General features: G+C 38.5%; 1 protein-coding gene across 3 annotated transcripts; it reads left to right on the forward strand.

The window, feature by feature from the left end:
* The first annotated feature begins 5,105 nt into the window (after positions 1-5,105).
* Positions 5,106-18,706, forward strand: LOC110041567 (uncharacterized). Of its 3 annotated transcripts, XM_020746870.2 has the most exons (19): positions 5,109-6,921; positions 7,399-7,509; positions 8,606-8,716; positions 9,489-9,599; positions 9,930-10,043; positions 10,167-10,295; positions 10,766-10,825; positions 11,203-11,343; positions 11,670-11,780; positions 12,209-12,337; positions 12,985-13,095; positions 13,681-13,809; positions 14,407-14,520; positions 14,949-15,107; positions 15,472-15,597; positions 16,143-16,241; positions 16,618-16,725; positions 17,043-17,144; positions 17,779-18,706. In XM_020746870.2, exons 1-19 carry the CDS (start codon positions 5,730-5,732, stop codon positions 18,093-18,095), a joined length of 3,474 nt encoding a protein of 1,157 aa, XP_020602529.1. In that variant the 5' UTR covers positions 5,109-5,729; the 3' UTR covers positions 18,096-18,706. The 3 variants fall into 3 exon arrangements, with proteins under 3 accessions (XP_089127684.1, XP_020602529.1, XP_020602531.1); XM_089271558.1 differs by lacking the exon at positions 16,618-16,725 and having other exon boundaries at positions 5,106-6,921; XM_020746872.2 differs by lacking the exon at positions 10,766-10,825 and having other exon boundaries at positions 5,112-6,921.
* Positions 18,707-20,628: the final 1,922 nt, after the last annotated feature.

A 20,628-nucleotide genomic window follows, 5' to 3' on the forward strand; every position in this document is an offset into this window, starting at 1 on the left:
AATAACAACAAAGTTTTGGCAATAATAGTTACAAAATTCTTCACACAGTGGCCTTTTGCCTTTCATTTTCCTGAAATTTTATTGATTACTTTAAACTAATCTTGAAATCTGATTGGTTGTTTTGTTTTACTTTCCCATTCTCATTGGCTGAGAAAAAGATGCGATTTGGAGCAAAAAATAGTGTGATTCGTGAATAAATCGTACCACTGAGAGCCAATCAGATTGCAAGGATAACCAGTGATTTCAAAATGGATTTAACAAATGATAAAATTTTCGAAAATTTGTGAGTTGGTTTCATTTTTCTTCTTCTTGACAGATATGGCGCGTCCATGTACACTTAAGCTCAAGTCCGGTTGTCCTCTGCATTGTATAAGAAAGTCGCATTTCATCAATATCAGTTCTTAACGCTCTCTTCGCATATGGCGGATTTAGCCCACAGTGCAAGAGCTAGTCAAAACCGTACAGCTCCTTAATAAAATGTCACATTGAACGTTTTTTCTCCGTTGACTGACATAATATATAAGTGAGGACATTGCTTCCATAGTGAACGTGAAAACTTGAGTGTATTAAGCTTGACCCTTGGCAACTCGCTCAGCTATTTTCCAATATTCGCCTCCGATTCGGTGAATAATCAATTATTTAATGTATTACATTCATCTTTACCATGAGTTCAGATGGTCTAATTTCCATTCGAATATACGCTAGGTCGAAAAGGACCTTCACAAAGTAGATCCTTTATGTCGCTGACTATTTGTATTGTTATTGAATTATTGACCGCGATGAACGTGATTCCAAATTTGAAAGTTCTTTGACTTCGGTGCTGTGAATAACGTTATTAAAAGGGCTTACTTAATAATTTCATCTGGATGCGGTTTCAAAACCATTTTAATTTATACAGGTTGAAATCTGTTTTAAAAAAATCTCACATTAAATATTCAACAGGCAGTCTGTGTTATTTCTGTGGTCAAAGAATCAGTCGCAACGTTATCTGTGTCAAAAAAGTTTTTGAATTGAAGTAACTTGCCAACGGATTTTGGCGTACACATTTCGTGGATGCAGGTTGTAATCGGAATTTTCCGCAGATTCAGCATTTCCTTTCAGCCAAAAAAAAAAAAAAAAAAAACCGATGAGGAGACCGTCAAGTGTAGTCCGTAACCTATCCCTTGAAGTTAACGCCAATGACACTATTACACTTAACAGTTTTCTGTCACACTTTTTTGTTACACTTAACAGTTTTCTTTTTTTAATAACAATTTTAACCGATTGGCCTTTAGGAAAATTAAGGACGTGTTAATATCACGTTGCACTTGTTAACGAAAGTGTCTTTTGGTAGTGAATCACTTTTTCTCGAGTTATTTTTCAACTATAAATAAAGATGAGCAACAAATTCACTTAGTCAAAGATAACAAAAGGAAGTGCAATACAATAGAAACGGAAAGCGCAGTATGTCTTATCTCCATTGTACGTTCTTAGATTAAGATGCTTTCAACCTCATCGCCAGCATTAACTTTATTGATTTGACACCTGATACTATACGCTGAAAAAGGCTGGACGAGGCCAACTTCAACCCAGGCTCGAAAATAGCACATTTACTTACCCTGCAAATATAACTTGACCATCAATTGCATTTTTTTCCAATTTATTTAATATTTTCTTTTCGGCTTCCGGCAATTATTTTTCAAGGTTTTTCATAACTATATGTTGAATACAATGAGTTTTCGTCAAATTAAAGCTTTCAGATAAGTCCATTGTGGTTTTCGGCCTCGTTTACATCATCGAAAATAATCAAGTTTTAATTTCGTGCGAGCGGAAGTCTTGTGCCAGTTATTTTCCTCCAGTAGTTCTTTTCTCCAGTATTACTAAAACCATCCAGCAAAGGTGTGTTGTTGCCTGTGAGAAGGATAATGTTTCATAATTTCAATAACTCTGCGTTGCAGTCACTGAAGCAGCTTCAATGTTTCCATGACAATTCTTCCCGTATTGCTTCACGATACTCTACTTCAACGATCAAGGCATCGTTAATCATCTTAGGACTGGAAATGCTTTTAGGATTCTTCGCCAATACAGCACTCTTTGCAAGATTAAGACATTCCTGCCATCACAGGACAATTTATCGAATCTTACTTCAAAGCCTTTGCCTAATCGGCGCATTGAGCAGTTTGATTGGAATGCCCAGCCTTTTTTCTACAATTTTTCTGTCGTTCATCGAATGTACTCAAGTACCAGCTGCTCTTTGCAGAACAAGGTATTTCTCACTCACCTACGCCTTCATGACCAACAGCATTAATATTTGTTTTCTGAGCTTGGACCGCTACGACTTTATATGCAGACCATTTCGACGGCGAATCACCAAAGGTAACGTGAACCGTTATCTCTCCATAATCTGGCTAGTACCGTTCCTGGTTGGACTTCTTCATCTCGTTATCAAAATAGATTCTACGAACTGCATTCTGATTTCATCCGTGGAAGGCCCTTATTCTGAGCCAATGTCAGTTCTTCTCATGGTTGTTTTTGTACTTACATGTAGCTATGTCTTGTTCACTAGTTGGTATTCACTAAAATCGATGAGAAACCTAGCTGGGCGGCTTAACATTTCTAAACAAAAGCGCACACGTTCGGAGAAAGGTATGGTTTTTTTGACCATAAAAATTGTTGCAACCTACCTGGTGAGCGTGGCCCCAACACTTCTATGGTCATTTGCCTTGCGTGTCGGTGGTATCAAAACCTGCCTGTTTTGCAATGACATGCGAATATATTTACAGGTATTGCTCTTTGTTATGTACGTTGCAAACCCTTTCATTTTTATGCGATTGACCTGCAAGAAGAAAAGGAAATTCAAAAGAAAGATAGTTGGCCCCAAAGACCAAATATCCAAATGCCAAAACGGTAACCAGGTTGCCAGTGTCATCTTACCACCCTTTCTGGTAATACCAAGGCCAAGGCATGCAGCTTTGACTTCCCATGGGGGTGTCCGTAGATTTAGCAAGAGCAGAAGCCGACGAGTAGCACCAATTCCAAAGGAAAAGGAGAGAAAAAATAAAGAAAAGACACCGAATAGCCTAGAATGCGCAAACCATGGAACAATAATGGTGAACAGTTCAATGCCACGGATGCGGTTTCTATGATACTGTTCGAAGTCAAGCGGTGAGATTAATTTTTTCCCCTTCGTTAATATTATTTTTCTTCTTGACAAAAACTGACTATAAATTTTATCTGTCGGAACATGTACCACATATAAAACTTTACAGCGGTTGAAAATGCTATCAGGAATTGATATATCAGTACTTAAAAAATGTAATGTTTACACTTTTATTCAGATACGATACTTAATAACGAATATTCCATTGTATGTCAACTTAGGGGTGGACCATATGATATTTCAGGGAGGGGTTGGTGATTTAAAAAATGTAATGTCCTGAAAGCAAAGTAACTCGTACCAAAAAAATTCATACCCACGATCACTGTACGGTCAGTGAGCCGAAAAAAATATGTACCATGGAGAAAAGAATATCATGCACACATACGGCCTGAGGAAAAAATTCCCTAGCGCATGATCATGAAAGGGTTTTTACAAAAAGATTAGTTCCTGTACCAACCTTCCCCCCCCCCCCCCCCCCTCAAAAGTCAAATGGCTCACCCCTTAAAACAGAATTCTTAGATGTTTACCGACCGTTTATTTTCGTCTCTCCGTAACCGCATTTTCCTCATGGTTCGGAAATAATGAATCTCATCGTCAACGTTGATTTGTTCCTTTGGCAGATTCTACTTTGAAGAGTTCTCAGATAAGGAAAACCGTCTGGCAATAAAAGTAAACACTCAACTCATAAGGTAATGAATTCAATGAAGTAATAAACTCTTTTGTGAAAGAAACGTTGTCCTCAGTATAGCTGGAGATGTAACCAGAAAACGAAAAGGGAAGGATGGTTAAAATAGTGAAGAATAAAACAGATAACAAGCGAGAACTTCTAGGCTAAGTATTAAAATCTAAACTACTCTTGCAGGCCTTGAAGCTTAGCTGTCAGATCTAAATATAAGGATTTGAAAATTTTTCAGCATTTATAATATTGACGGAATCTATTCAGTTAATTTCGGAAGCAAGCAAAAGCCTCTTTCCTTATCGGGTATACGAATTCCTAATATAAATTTGCCCGCCAGAAATTTTTTCAATCTCGACAACTGGACTAGAGTTAAATTAAAACCCTTCATGTAAAAACATGCGACCAACCACTAATAATAAACTAAAAATATATTAGTTTTCAAACCTAACTTCAGCATAAAATAAAGCTTAAACTGTAAGTTGATCCTGATTTTTTTTTAAATTTTTCATGGTTTAATCCTCAAAATATATTATGAGAACATAGCCACAAAATATTTAACAAATAAAGAAGCCTAAGCCGTGTATTATACTGTGATAAAACACGATGGGCATTTGAGAACACCAGGGAAGTGTGGAAAACACGAGCCGCAGGCGAGTGTTTTCTACATTTCTCGAGTGTTCACAAATGTCCGGAGTCTCAAATGTCCGGATTATCATTTCCTTTATGATACATAAGTAATGCGGCGAAAAGCAATAAAACACGCTTTTTCTATGTTTTATACACTGATAAAACATGGGTTTTTGACCAATCAGAGCGCGCGCAGGGTCCTATCTATAGTCTAAATAGACATAGACATGTCCATGTCTATGTCTAAGATACATAAAAAAGCCAGGGCGTTTGCGATACTCAAAATATTGCATCTGCTAACATTGTATGTGTACATAAACGTTTGCGCATTTTAAATTTCCTTTTGGGAGGAGCTTAAGGAAGGTAAATTTCTTATATGGTTCTCGACTATCCGGTTGACCAGATATAAAAGCTCGTATCCAACGTCAAATTCTCCATTTCAACATCAATGCATTATCAAGTGACAAGTGTAAAGAACATCAACAGGTACGATTCATTATCTTTAGTTAATGAACCACTAAATTCTCAGGACTAAAATTAAAGAAATGCATAGAAATTATTACGTAAAAATCTAACCCAGTGTTCGAAGGCCGGATAATTAACGCTATCGTCCGGATAAGTGTTACCAAAAACATGTTATGTGTGCACTCGATAACGTTATCCACCTTTTGAATAACCCGGGCATGGCGTTTTGACCTTGAATCTAGACAGCTGAAGAATATATATAGAACGCGCACCACTGGTTGATTGCCATTGCCTTTTTTTTTCTGTTTGACCAACCTGGGTAAATGGCCCGAGAAGACAATGCAACCCGTCATAATGAGAATATGATCAGTGAAGCAAAACCACGTCTAGCATTTAGGATTCATCTAAATGACCTCCACTTAGCCCTAAATAAATAGGTCATTCTGGTCAAGGCAGGTGTTAATATATATATTTGCAAACACTGAAGAAAAACAAACACTGGTAAGGTGAAACAGCAAACATAGCGGCTACCTAACAACCTCAAAGTAGTCAGCATTTGTAAAAAAAAAGTTTGAATTTTGTTCATCTTTCGCAGCCTGCTATGTTGCTATGTTAATCAATGTATGAGACACTTCGATAAGTAATAGGAGTAATAGGGCGTGTCCATAAACAATGATGTCATGTGGACCTTCAAACAATTGACTGTGATGCATTATGCATAACGTTACGAGAAGTAAGCAAAAGCAAAACTTGGAAATGGCGGAGATATAAGAGTATACATGTAACGTTAGGCTTTCTTTGGTGAAAGTCATTAGGCTCATGGCTTGGGCTACAGTAGTAGTGTGGGTAGGTCTGGCATTGTTCGCTGGTTCAGTGGAAGTCACATTTCTGGACCGAATGACGAGAAAGGATAAGACCAAAGTAGAAGTTCAAAGAACCGTCGTGAAACCATCCCACCCTCATGGAAGACATAATAATCTCCAACTATACTCTAAACAACATTTATCAGATTTACCAAAAGGAAGACATGATTTAAAGGAGAGCAAAGTGAAAAAAAGAGACGACTTTGAGTTTAATTCGAGGAAAAATATTACTTCCACTAGCAAAATAATTGGGAAAAGTTCGGCGATAACAACATCTTATACAACATTTGACAAACTGGGAGGAAGCTACCCACGAAAGGAAACTAAAAACAAAATGTATCAACGAAGGAGAAAAATTCCTGATCATTTTAATGCACCATCGCTTCCTGAGCGTTGGGATTTTAAATTCTCTGACGGGTCGGCACGGGACGAGGATGGTCTTATTAAAAGGTCCCGAAACAGGGTAAGATTAAAAACACAAAGATCACGCCCAATTAATGTGAATTCGACAAAGCAAAACGTTATCACATTTGACTCTAAAGCGCCCATCGACTCAGATATCCCAAAGGAAAAGAAAAGGCAGCAAATTTCTGGAGGAATCACAAATACTAACCGCTTTAATGCGTTCGGTAATGGAAACGCCGTGGGAATATCTGGTGAAACCATGCAGCTAGCTGGAAACCCTGACAGTTTCTTTGCAGATCCTATGGCTGCCAGACCACAACAACGGGTGCTTCATTCAACCCACTACTTTGCTCCAGCTGTCCACAAGTTTTTGCCAGCTCAGCACCGCTACCCCAGTCCTCCCATACACAGATATCTTTCTTCTCCAGTGATTTTTAAAGATGGAAACAGAGAGGGTTACCCGGCACTCGGTGGATTAGAAAGCGGAGCAGTTTCAGGTCCAGTTGGGCCATTTGGACAAGCACAAATGCCGCCTTTTATTTCTGGACCTGCTCATCGTGGGGACCGTGTGATAGTTGTAAACAGACCGATCCACCCCCCTGTCCCAGTGCCAGTGAACGGACCTCCCAGGGTTGTCGTTGTCCATCACCCAGCGCCGTTACCACCTCAACCTGTTCCTATGCCTTTCATTCCGAGGCCTCCGCCATTCCTTATCGTGCATCACAGAGAATTTTCCAGTCCAAGTGAGTCTTAATTCTATTTAAAGAACTCTACTTATTTCAGAAAAGCGTCAATCGATTCAAAATGGTCTATCATCAACACTTAGGAGTTAGTAAACGTTTCAAGTGCCCTTCGGTAGCATATTGAGGTGGTTAAATAAACGATTCGACTGAGGCCTTCAACTACGGTTACTAAGTCCAAGCTTTCGCCGATCTACGGTATCGTTCAAAGAATGCAAAGAAAATATTCTACTGTGTGTAAAATATAACACTTACAACAGCGTTTTAACAAAAACATATGAAGCCACTGCTGAATGTGTAAACACTGCTGGGGAACAATGTGTTGCTTTAGAGACCTACAGTTGCAGACTAGCCATTAAGTTTCGAATAAATGATGAGCTACATTCGAAATTCTCCTTAAAACATTCGATAGCCTTAATGGCATTAATCCCATGACGCCCTATTACTCCTATTCATTCCTTTTATATATATATTTTGCAGTTATTGACCCTTGCGGTGTTAATCCGTGCAGAAATGGAGGTACTTGTACAGCAGTGGTCACCGAATTCAAATGTATTTGTCCATTGGGATATAAGGGAGACAGATGTGAAGGTGAAAGTCTTTAATTAATCACTTTCAACTTTTAAGTTAGACTACTTGACGAATACCGCACGGTTTCGCTGTCAGAGTGATGTCATTGTGAAAATCATGGAAAAGTTCCGACACAAAGAAACTAGCAGTATTATTGTACATATTACATTCGGTGCCGTTAATCGTAAAGCGACCTGGGCTGGATTTACATGTCTCATTGATACGTTCTTATAAGTAGTTTTTTTGAAAAACATTTCAGAATAAAAACTAGCGGTAAAAAACGACGTTTCGATCTCTCTGAGATCATTTTCAAGTTGAAGAAAAAACGAATGAAATATACATATATAAGTACAAATTAGGGCGTGAGAATGTCAAACGATAAAATATGTAAATACAAGCGCTAAAATGTAAGTGCTAAAATAATAAAATACTATAAAGAAACCTATATAAATAACTTTGTACGGATTGAATCTGACTGTTTGTTGAAGGTTGGCTTAAGCTCCTTTACAAAGAGCATTTCGTAGATCAGGCAGTCGAATTTACCTTGGCACTTTCTCAAGATCTTAAAATCACGATATATGTCACTTGGGACTGTCCCATGCTGCTCTTTGATGTGATTCCCGATTGAAGACGATCCTTTGTATTCCTCAACGCGTTGATAGAGGTGTCGGCACGTGTACCCGACATAGTTTGCATCACACAAACTACACTTGTAGATTCAATCCGTGCAAAGTTATTTATATAGGTTCTTTATAGTATTTTATTATTTTAACACTTACATTTTAGCGCTTGTATTTACATATTTTATCGTTTGACATTCTCACGCCCTAATTTGTACTCATATATGTATATTTCATTCGTTTTTTCTTCAACTTGAAAATGATCTCAAAGAGATCGAAACATTGCTACGTGGTTTAAAAAAAATCAAACATTGGGTTACAGTAGACTATGCTTGTTCTTTAACTTCTATTCACTTTGCCAAAAACAGCGAGTCCGCATGGGTAGCTTAATTACTTTCCAAGAGAATAGTGTTCAAATAAGGTCTAGACAGGCCTGAAGGTCAAATAAATTTCCTTCGTGAAGCAGTATCTAATGTCTTGTTGTTGCACTTTTTCAGTCCAAAGTAGTTGCACACCAAATCCATGCAAGAACTTTGGCAAATGTACCGAGCTTCCTGACGATTTCGAATGCACTTGTCACACAGGCTTCCACGGAAAGGCATGCGACAGTAAGAAGATAAATGCTATTTTCCTGTATCTTCGAGAACGCCAGTTTTGAAATATTTTGCATTTTGATAAGTTGATAACGGAATAAACTAGTGGACAATTTTTCACTGAAGACCACGCCGAACGAATTAGAACACGGAGCTGACATTTCTCTGGTTAGGACTTTTATCCACGCCCGCTTTGCGCTTTAGTGCGGACGAAAAACATCGTGAAAATGAAGCTTTTCGTAAACGATGACGTTACGATAATCACGTGATTTGCCTGCCCGAGTTTTCCTCAAACACAAATGGAAAATGACCGGTGATTGTTGCGTTTTCAAATTCCTCCGGCGTAGTGCGGACGGAAAACATTTGATGCGTCTTCAGAGTGAAACCTCCGTTTTCAAATTCCTCCTGGTTAGTGTTGACGGGCCCTAAGTCGGCTGCATTAATATCGAATATATATTTTGTTAATCAACTCTGGACATGAACTCCGGCCCGACAGAAATTAATCATTGTGGTTACTGACACTGTTACAAAGAAGTCCCTCCTTCTGAAAATCTGTCCGTGTTGACCCCTCTGTCATCCAAAGTGGAAAACAATCTCAGGCCTAAAAGATTGTTGTTGTTGTTGCCTAAATATCTGGAAACAGGTGAAAATTTGAATTGCATTGAATCAGTTAAAACCGGGTATTGCGAGTGAGCTTAATGTACGTCGGGATAGATTTCTATAGCTTTTAAAGTAACCTGCATAGTTTTACAAATCTTTCCTAAAAGTGTGTATATCGTATCTTCAGTGGAAAGCAAGTGTGAGCCCAACCCATGCAGGAACGGGGGAGTGTGCACTGAGAACATTGAAAGTTATACGTGTTCTTGCGCGGCTGGCTTCATGGGTAAAAATTGCGAACGTGAGTAATTCCAGTATGTTTAATGATATATTTATATCGCTATAAATATCCATTTAAAGAGACCTTCGTCTACTTTCATTAAACATTTGTTTTCAGCTTTAAGGTAACTGTTTTCATCTTTTAGGAACTAGCGTAAAGCTCACATGTTTAATGGTCGCGAAATGTCACATTTAATTTTCGTTTTTCTTTCTTTCTTTCTTTTTTATAACCAACACACTTTTTAAAACGCGCTATGTTGTGTACACTTCTCTGAGTAGTGAACTCGTGTCGTGTTATATTGTTCAAAAATGTTTACAACTGAATGAACAATTCGAGGCCATTAATTCACAGAGGAATCCAAGTGTTTACCCGTCAACCCGTGTCAAAATGGAGGCATCTGTACTGAAGATCTGATCGGTTATAAGTGCAATTGCAAAGATGGATACAATGGAATAAACTGTGAAGGTATTAATTCAACAGAAAATAAACATTTGCATAATTAGTGCAATAGGCCGATTTGGTTTCTTTTGTCCGCTAGTGAAGGTGACCACACAATAAATTAAATTAATTTTTTTTTATTCTCCTTAGTTCGAGAAACAAACACCGCCTGTGATAGTTATCCGTGCCGAAATGGCGCTACGTGCATTGCTGACGTCTATGATTCGACCAGATATTCTTGCTACTGTTCATCAGGTTTTACAGGACTAAGCTGCGAAGGTAAGCTGAAGTGGAGGTTCTTATTACATGGCACCAGTAAAGTACATAATCTGATTGGATAAAGATTGAAAACAGTTTCCAGAGACCACGATCCTTTGAGTCAGGAATCAGGATTCACGATATTTTTGTGTGTGGCAAAATTGATCGCGACCATTGGGAAAAAGAATGAGGCGCAAGTGTAACACCGTGCCCAATCATAAATATAGAGTAGTTATTTCTTTATCTTCCCGACAGATAAAACTATTACTTTTTTGTTACAGCTCAATATGTTTTGAGCGGCGTCTAACAATGATATATAACATATAAATAAATACATTTATGCAATTCTCTTCGTGAACTTCCGCAGTGAATCAATGGGTGCCAAACTATACTCCCCGCCATCTCCATTCTTATGGTAGCTTTGTTCTTATTGGTTTTATAATGAAATGAATTGTTTTTGCAAAATCCTTGCGTGACTTGCATGGTAACAGATCTTGCATGTGGTAGCTGCCCTAGTCCAGGGATTTGCATCAAAGGAGTTTGCAGGACAGGTATGATCAACGCCTTTACATCTAAGGCGTTAGGCCTTACACGCAGTCCATATGAATAAAAGAAAGTAGCTGCTTGTGTCACAAGGAGAAGCTTTGAAACTGTGAGTAAATTTTCTGTACGCTCAGCGAAGCAGCTACCAGCATTGGAAGGCAAAAGAATTAGTTTTATGCGCTTTCGCTAGCTCTTGATTAATGTAGACATGAGATAAAGAAGATCGTATATGAGTCCTATATATATGGGAAATACCCAAGTTTCAGTTCGTGCACTAGGATGCCAAAATTTGACAAATGTCTTTATTTTGGGTTCCATAGTTGGCCGTAAGAACAGCACCAAAATGAGAAGCAACAGCACGTTTAACTTAATTTTTTGTTTGCAGAAAAAGGTTTCGAATCTCTTGCCTTTGCTACATCACCTTGCATGCCCAATAACCCTTGCCTATTTGGCGGCCATTGTCTACCAAATGGAGAAGATTACTCTTGCTTGTGTCCGGAAGGTCGAGGGGGATCACACTGCGAGCGTAAGTCCAAACACAATCTTACTTCTTTCGTCGTTCATTGCACTGAGCCTTTAATTCTAAATAAAAGTGATAGAAAAATTGTATTTGGTCAAGCACACTCATTCAGCTTTGCGTGAAACAAAATCCAAACTCGCTAAAAAGATAAGCGGGGCTGTAAGAATTCTTTTTTTTTTTTTCCCCGAGGGCTAAACTTGTAGCAAAACCAAAGGATGAAAATAAGCGCTGGAAGAAAACAGTTCCTCTTTTATTTATGTAGGGTTTTGTTATAGAAATGCTGCTTCAGTATCAACGCTTAATTAAGGTATTTCCCATGTTTTTCTGTACAGATTTTTTCCAGGAAAGCAGTTGTAATGGCTGCCATCATCATGCTGTCTGCATTTCCAGTAAATGTATGTGCAGACAAGGATACTTGGGTGACGGAAAGATCTGCAGACCAAGTATGTACCCTAAGTTCAACTTAATTTCGTGTTGCGAGTTTACATCAGTATCTAGGTATACTAGAAATCGCGAGTTAGCTAGTGGCATTCGTTCGGTATATTCACGTTTCGTAACAAACCTCTATGATCTGGGTTAATCTGTGATGGATCGAAGACCAAACTACTTGTAAGTGATAAAAACCAAGGAGTAGCAGGAGTAGTCCTATCAAGAACAGCGGGGTCTGACTCCTATGAACTTATGCTCATCTTCATTTTAACTCAAATAATAGTTCTCAAATAGGGTGACTTAGCACCAAAACAACGCGTGACGTGCAGCTGCGTGACCCAAAAGCTGTTGCCTGAACTGTTCCGTTACCAAGACTACATTCAACGGGTTCAATGCAATCATATGACCTCTGTTAAGCTACACTTAAATATTTCGATTTTAGAACCCTCGCAGTGTCATCCCAACCCCTGTGAGAATGGTGGCACTTGCCGTGATGAGGATGCCGTCGACTCGCATCAGCCTGACTGGTGGTGCGAGTGTCCAAACGGATACAGTGGAAGACGGTGTCATGGTATGTTTTGTGTTAAACTCTGAAATAAATGATTATGGTCTTTCGATTTCTCTATGTGACCCTCATGGGTAACAAAATAAAACGAAAGCTACCACAGATAAAACTCTGCCCTCTATACGAACAATAAAACATGAACGTAATACAAACTACAGAAAAGTTGATTCTAGAAGTTTGTTACAGACAACTTGTAAAAATAAAAACGCGTGTCAAATATCGCAGTTGCTGCAAGTATAAAATGATATTCAATTAAAAGATTTGCAGAAGCTAGAAAAACGTTTAATAAAGAATTTGCTGCAGTTAAAGAGTCCATGCAATTAAAAATTGCTGCACTTAAAAGGGAGGCTGCAAATAAGAGGTTTTAATGGTGGCACTACTCGAGACTAAAATAGGGCATATACTAGCAGTTTCTTCTTGATTTCTTGGTATGAAAGAGGTTTGAAACACCAAGATGATCTCACTTACGTTACGACGTAACCTTGCCGAAGTTATTTTCAAATTTCACTAGACACTATTTGATTTCCTATATAACTTCACTGATACCTCCAACAGTATCGAAGTCGACCGAAGGTCTGTTGAACTACTAACTTCAAATGTCTGTGAAATTACTTACTTAACGATATCCTTTATAACCTACTTTTGAACTGTAGTGTTCGACCCATGTTCCAATTTCAAGTGCCACAATGGAGGAACATGTGAATCCACATATAATGAGCAACGCTGTATTTGCCCAGCCCCATGGGAAGGCCCAACATGTCTACGTAAGAAGTCTATTGGGATTTATTTTCTAAGTATATTTTGAACTTTATACTGAAATGTTTACTGTCTTCCTCACTTACGTCTTTTACAGCTAGAGTCAAAATGAATTTGGTCGTGGTAATAGAGCGGTTTTCAATAGGCCATTTCCGAATTACCTGTAGCCTCTTTCTCAAAGCGCTTCTTGGTTCCCATCATTTCATATGAAACCATTTTCATAGGATTTCATTCACATGCACATTAAACTCATTTTCATATGAATGGTTCAGCACCAGACCTCGCTATGATAGAGAGGCTTAAGGCAACTCAGAAATGGGCTATCGAGTGTCATAAAACCAAAACCAAACAAAGTTCTCACCAATTAGGCTACTCAGCCAATCTCTAACCGCAGCATAACCATAATCAAAACCAAAGTAATTGTGGTATTACTTTGGACAATCAATCAGCAAAACCCCTCTAGCGTGGGCCCAGTGTGTGACCATTCAAACGCAGCCTAAAGTTTGTTGATCAGTGCTAATTTCCTAGTTTGTCTAAACAGAAAAAAAAACTAGCGCTTTTTACTAATTTTTTTCTTCTTTCTAACGTTTCAGTCGATAATTACTGTTTACCAAAGAACGGCGAAAACAGGAATCCTTGCAAAAATAGCGGAAAATGTGAATTCACCAACGGCGAAGTAAAATGTGTTTGTCCAATCCAGTATGAAGGTCCGACTTGCGCAGGTAAACACTTGCAAAACAATCTCTCTCTGTATGTAGTTGTTGCTGCTGTTTTGTTATTTTATCTAGATAGCCTGATACTCCAAAAAGCGGAAAGCATAGGGTGAACCTTTCGAGGTTACTCAAACGTTTTCAACATATATTTCCCTTTTGAGACGCAGCGTTTGCCCAATAACCTCATGCAAAAATACGTTTGCTGCGTGATGCTAAATTAAATTGAAGAGCGCATGTTAAATCTTGTCAGTGCCACCGTTACCACTGCAAAGTTTTCGTCTTGTTATGATGACGTCTTTCAAGGGCTGTGAAGAGCTCTTTCCTAACAACCTGGAAATGTCTAAACCACTTTCATTTGTGGTGAAAAACGCTCTTGATGGAAAAAGCACGTGGAAAAGAAAGATACACTATTTTAAGGACATTCCATATGGAAAAAAATATCTATATCGCTCGCTCGTTTAAATTGCAAATAGAGTAGGCTTAAGTAAGAGATATCCCCACAGGTCAAGATAACTGATGTATTGCATTAAGTAGAATCAGTCTTGTGCATTCTCCTGTATGTTTTTAGATAGTGATGTTATGTTCCTTGGATCTACTTCTCTCCAGAAAACAAATGTAATAAATGCGACAAACACGCATTTTGTGATGAGGGAATTTGTAAATGTCGACCCCCTTACACCGGTGACGGAATAACATGCAACGAACCGGAAGAACTAGGAAGTAAGTTATCAAATTATAACTTTAAAATACTTGCCATCTCGTTAGACAGTTCATCGATGCTACTCGCGGAATTAATATCATGCTCGACTTCAGGAGAGTCGGATCGCTAACTCTATAGACCCTTTCCATAAGTGACTGTCAATTTAAAATTACTTTGTATGTATTTAAATTAGCCTCACTAACCTCGTTTGAGAGTAAAAATCATCTAAATTATAAATTTTAAAACCTGTTAGTTGTTACTAAAAGTAATTGAGTACTGCACGTTTCAATTCTCGTCGACCCTATCTGCCACATGAAGCTAAAACACTTCACGCGGGAATAAGTACTGTTTTTTTGGGTTTCTCAGTAGTGATTTATTCAAATTGACTGACTGATGGATTGATTACTTGCTTGCTTGCTTGCTTGCTTGATTACAATTTAATTTGCAGAGGCCCCAACAACCACGCCCTCTGAACTTCCAAACAGCTGTTCTCCAAACAAATGCTTGAATGGAGCAGCATGCATCGAAGGAAAAAACACATTCTATTGCGTCTGCCCAGAACACACCTCTGGCAGGCTCTGTGAAAAGAAAACTACTCCTACAACTGGTATGAACTGACAGTTTTCATTTTAGTTACTTCTGATTAGTTAAAACCCGGCGATGGCTAATATCCCATCCATGGGCTAGAACAAATATTCCTATTTATCTAAAAAGACAGAAACTGGCAGAACTCTGTCATTAGAAACCACCTGTTCCAACGCAGAGTTTACCTTTTGCGGAGATTGGCAGTTGCGCAAATAACTGTGATTGGACTCCGTTGAATAAAAGTAGCCTTTATACATTGTTGGGAGTATCATATTGACTTAAAGCACTACTTAAATCCAGTACAGTTAAGTGCTGGCCTCAATGATTTGCCGTGGTTGTTTCAAAGTTCTCCTCTGTCCTCTATATTTTCTCTTATAACACAACAGCTCCACCTAAAGCTGCGTGTCATCCAAATCCTTGTCTCAATGGCGGCCTGTGCAAAGAAACAGGAGTCAACCAGGACTTTGATTGTGTTTGCCCTAATCCTCGGTTTAAAGGAAGGTTTTGTGACGGTAAGTTATGGAATTGCGTGGAGTGAATAAAGAATGTTCAGTTGGTCAGAGATGAATCGAAAGCATGCATTTCATGTCGATTCATCTCATTTTCAGTACGTACATCTTCAAGACTCCCTATCACATGCTCAGAGTGCAGGGGTTTGATGAGTGCTGGGTCATAAACAGGACAGGCCCCTTACCTGAATATTTAGGAAATTGAGGGCTTATAAAGTTTCGATGAAATAAGTCCAGGTGGGCTAATCCACCTACAAACTTCAGAATACTCTGGCACCATACTCCGGGACAGGCCCCTTGAGGGCGTGAAGAACCCTTTCTAGCTCCAAAAAGTAACTGCCCGGTTGTTACGATGGTAGTTATTGTAGGTGTTTCATTACTTATTGGGAAAAGCCCAACCACTTAATTCCACTTATAGGCTTTTTACTTCTAGAGGGCGGTGTTCAACGACATGAGTCTATATCTATATATGGCAGGGCACCGTTTCCATTAATTATTACTCTTGATTGATTTTTTAAATTGATGCCAAAATTGCTTTTTACTTGCAGTGGATATGTGTGCTGAATGTGAACCTCATGCAAGATGCATAAATGGAAAATGTTTCTGTCGGAGGGGTTACAAAGGAGATGGATATTCCTGCAGGAGAGGTATATCGTTTCCTGAAAGACCTTTCCAAATCCAAATATTTTCAATTCTATATCTGTCTTCTCTACATTTTCCACCCCAACCGGTACTACTGCCATTCGATTCACTGGGGTAAAAGCCGATTTGAAGGGCCTCTACAAACAAAGCAAACAAATGCACACATAAAGAGCTCATCAAAAGGGGTTAGAAAAGGAAGTTTATAGACATTTTCACCCTCTTCAGTCCAGTTCAAACGTTTCCCGGCTTCGGAAAGATTGAAGCAAGCCCACTTTTCCCGTTTCTTACCCAAAAATTATGTTATTGTGAAAAAGCTTTAAACTGGGTGCATCTAACTGAAGTGGTGCTCAGGAATAAGAAAATGTTAGGTTTGTTTTTCAGTTAAACCAAAAAATAAATGTCCGCCGTACTCCACCACAATCAGCGGTGATATCTGTATTTGTAATCCTGGCTATTTCATGAGCAATACTGGAAAACGCGCCTGTATCGGTAAGTAGTCCTAAATTACTCGAACGGGTTTCTGATGTGAGCAATATGTTACTATGGTTCTGTTCCTAATAGTCTAGAGTTCGTACCTATTTACTCAGTCCATTTTGCTGTACCCAAATTCGCAATTAGCCAATCAGAAGCCGTGTCTCCTGTCCTGACATCTTGCGATATTAAGAACTGATATGGCAAGGGGCAAGGATATTATGATTACTATCAAGTAAAGGTTTTTTTTTTGGTGGGTAAAATTGATAACAGGTTTAAAAAAACAGGACATTTAAAAGCTTGCAATTTAACGTTTGTATATATCTAACCCTCAGCGAATGATGATATATCCCGAAAAACATTACAGCATGGGCCAAAGCTTGAAATTCCTCCTCCAGCAGAAAATCCAGTTACACGAAATGGACAACAGTGGTCAGGTACTGAACTAGAAAGTAAACATCTACCTTATATTACGTTGAAAAACTATTTTGTAAAGTCATTGTTTTCGCATTTCATTTAGCAATCATTCTTACAGATGCATTCAACAAAACAAATGCTCTATGTGACAGTTAGCTAGGGACCTTGAAAATAAAATGTCTTGCCACGTTTCGGTGAAATTAATAAGATAGACAAATTCAGAGTTTTGTATGGGTGAGTTGCCAACCAGCCAAAGCAATATTTGACTGCTTGCGGCTTCCAAGCAGGTAAGTCATTGTCAGTATTTTAAAACTGTTAAAAGAAAGCGTGCAGTGAAAACTAAACCGTAGAATTCTTGCAAACGCTTACAAATCACTAGGGTAGGAGCAGAATGGTTATATAACAGATATTAAATACTGCTTAAGATCGGTAACAAAAATGTTGTACGGAACGTTGAGTAATGAGCACTTGCCGCAGAAAGAGCACGAATAGTGAATGTCGATCTTTTAGTGGAGATTAAGTACTATTCAATCTGCGGCTACTGTTAGGGGAAGCACATAGACATAGTTAAAGATCGCTATCTACCATTTACTGATTTTAAAGCTTTGATTTCCAGTCTTTTGTTCCTTATACAATTTTTCCTTTCCCAAACAGAAGACATCATAGTCACAGAATACCGTAGCTTGGGATGCTGGGCTGATACCACTGACTGGCGAGACCCTTCAAAACGTGCAATGATGGTCATGGAAGGTTTGGATCCACTCCTGGCTGATAATTACCACGAACGGAAGCAACCAATCAGCAAGTGCGCAGACGTGGCTAAAAGGCTTGGTCTTAGAGTGTTTGCCATACAAAATGGAGGACAGTGTTTTGGTGGCGCAGACGAAAATACTTACAAAACGTATGGTTCGTCAGAGAAATGCGCTGATGGAGTTGGGGGATCCTTAGCTAACGATGTATACAAACTCTGAGAAATCATGTACATGTACCTGGAGTCGATCGGTGATGAATACACTGACTTGCCAGTCGTCCTAAGCAGGTTTCCAAGAGTTATGAATCGTTCAGTAACAACCTCTGTATCTTAAAAGATTGAGAACGCCTGTCTATATGTGTTTCATACATAATTTTCGACAATTTGCAATAAGAAGTCGAGACATGCATTTTAAAACATTAGAAATCACCGTTCTGTTTGCTAGCTTGAGTTCCATTGCAAATTTAAATAACCTGAGCATGCGCTCGTTTCTCTCCTGCTAGTAATGAAACTGAGCCAGCGAAAACGCTAAAAATTCTTACAGTTATTGTAAGGTAATCTAACTATACGTTCCAATCCGCATAGGTAAATTTTTTTATAAGGACTGTACAGTGTCCAGGAATGAGAACCCTCTATGTAGACATCAGGCCTAAAAGGGTCAAAATGGCGGCTCATCCACGCAAACATATATCATGAACCTTGTTATAAATGTTAAATCTGGGTTGGATCTTAAAGCGACATAAATGTTTTAGTTTAAAAAAGCAATGGCCCAGTACTATTTTTAGTCTTAGTCTTCATTTATAAGATTAATAAAGGAATTATGTATCATCATGAGTTGTATTTTGTGACAAAACAAGCTGATATAACAGAAACTACCAAACAAACAACGATGGGTGAATGGATTTCAAATAGGACGTGCTTAGAGTTCGCGACTCTTTTCTTGCGTTTGAGACAATTTAAAGAGCAGTGATTTCTGCTTGCTTTGTTACTTTTATTCGGCAATAACCCGAAAGCAATAATGGAATCAAGCAGGTCAATATCAACGACATTGTTGGATAGCGGGAGACTCCAATTATGCGGCAGACACCCTGAGGAGAAGCTTTCTTGACGGTTTCTATTATATTTACTATTTATAGGCTCATATGACTACATTGATACGTAAAAAGAAAGCAACCAAAAAAAAAAAGTATTTTCGACTATACTTCAGCACCAACCTGACTTCTTGTTGTTGTTTATTTGTTTGCTCGTTTTTTTGTGTGTTTGTTTTTCATTTACAACCTGTAAATATTCGATTTTTTTCGAGGGAGAACATTATAGACTTCATTTCTATACAGTATGATGGATTTGAGCAATAAAGGTCAGAGAAAAGTGGTCGAAAATGAAAAGCAAATTACTTATCTGGTTCCTGGCATTTAAACTAGAAAAAGAGTCTTTCTTTTGCGATTTTTCACAGGCGAACATTTTTACCGGTAGAATATATGGCAAGATTGGGGGTTGTTACCCGAAAAAAAGGGGGGGGGGGGTTAAAGGGGTGGGGCATCCATTTCGGGTTTTTGTTTTAATTCCTTCAGGTACAATTACACTCTCCCAACTATTAACAATATAACAAAATTGATGTGTACAGCAACAATCGCTGTTACATGTGTGCAAACTCCATTGCGGTCGAATGAAGGCCGTAGGAAACAGTTTAAACAGTTTTTTTTGTCGCTGTCTGTCGACTGCATACAACCCTAAAACCCAGTGAAAAGTTGCGTGGAAAATTCCATTATTAGACACTTGAATGCGTAGTGTGGCTGGTTGTATTTGCTTAACCGCTTCATATCCCTGCTTATTTTGACCCTATTTGGTTTCCTTTGTTTTACTTGCCATTTTGACATGTGGAAGGAGTGGTTAGTGTTGACATAGGTGATATGGTGATAGAAGTGACAACAATGGAGCAGATCGACAACAAGCATTACACAATGTACGTAAATAATATTTCAAAATGTTGCGAACGAGTGGGGCTAAGCGCGTCGAAATTAATATCATGCAGTCGTGAACAATATACAAAAAAGAACATGATCAGGAAAACTTAAAAAGCAATAGGCGAGGCACAGCAGTCACGCCATTCTTGTTGACCTGCCTAATGTGCCACAAGATTCAGTAATATCCATTAGTTGTCCAAGTTGACAAGCAAAAATCATTTGCAGACACAAATCAAATTAATATGAAGTTTGTTCAAATTACCGTTATTGAGACAATCAATTAGGAAAGAGAACGTGAAGTCTAGAGCTTCACCGAGAGTAGGATTTAGTTTAAACATAGACTTATAATTTATTGGATTTAACCTTCAACCGGCAAAAGTGTTTTTCTGACATCTGCTCCGACTAATTAAGCTTCTTATGACTAAATTTAGCGAATGGCCTATATCGAAATATAAAACCCAGTGACGTTTCCTAAAACGTAGCCAGAGCGCGTTTTAGGGACAATAAGATATTCGTTGCCTCTACAATTATAAACAAACTCGTTGACCATGAGATCAATATTTGCCGCTATTGTGACGCATTTCTGAGATACTTTGATAAAAAAAAAATGTTCTAAAATTGGCTTGTTATGCCTCATTACTTTCCCTGAACATCATGTATGTAGTTATAGATGGATTTTACTTAGGTGCCACTCCACTGTAGGAATGGTGTGACTTAACTTGTCAATACTGGATTAGCGGTGATAGATTCCTCAGGTTTAAAGAAGTTGGCGGTTTTTGTAACAGCGTT

The sequence above is a fragment of the Orbicella faveolata genome, unplaced genomic scaffold, assembly GCF_042242905.1.
Source record: "Orbicella faveolata isolate gen_17 unplaced genomic scaffold, um_ofav_v1 contig_34, whole genome shotgun sequence".
Classification (NCBI taxonomy): Eukaryota; Metazoa; Cnidaria; class Anthozoa; order Scleractinia; family Merulinidae; genus Orbicella; species Orbicella faveolata.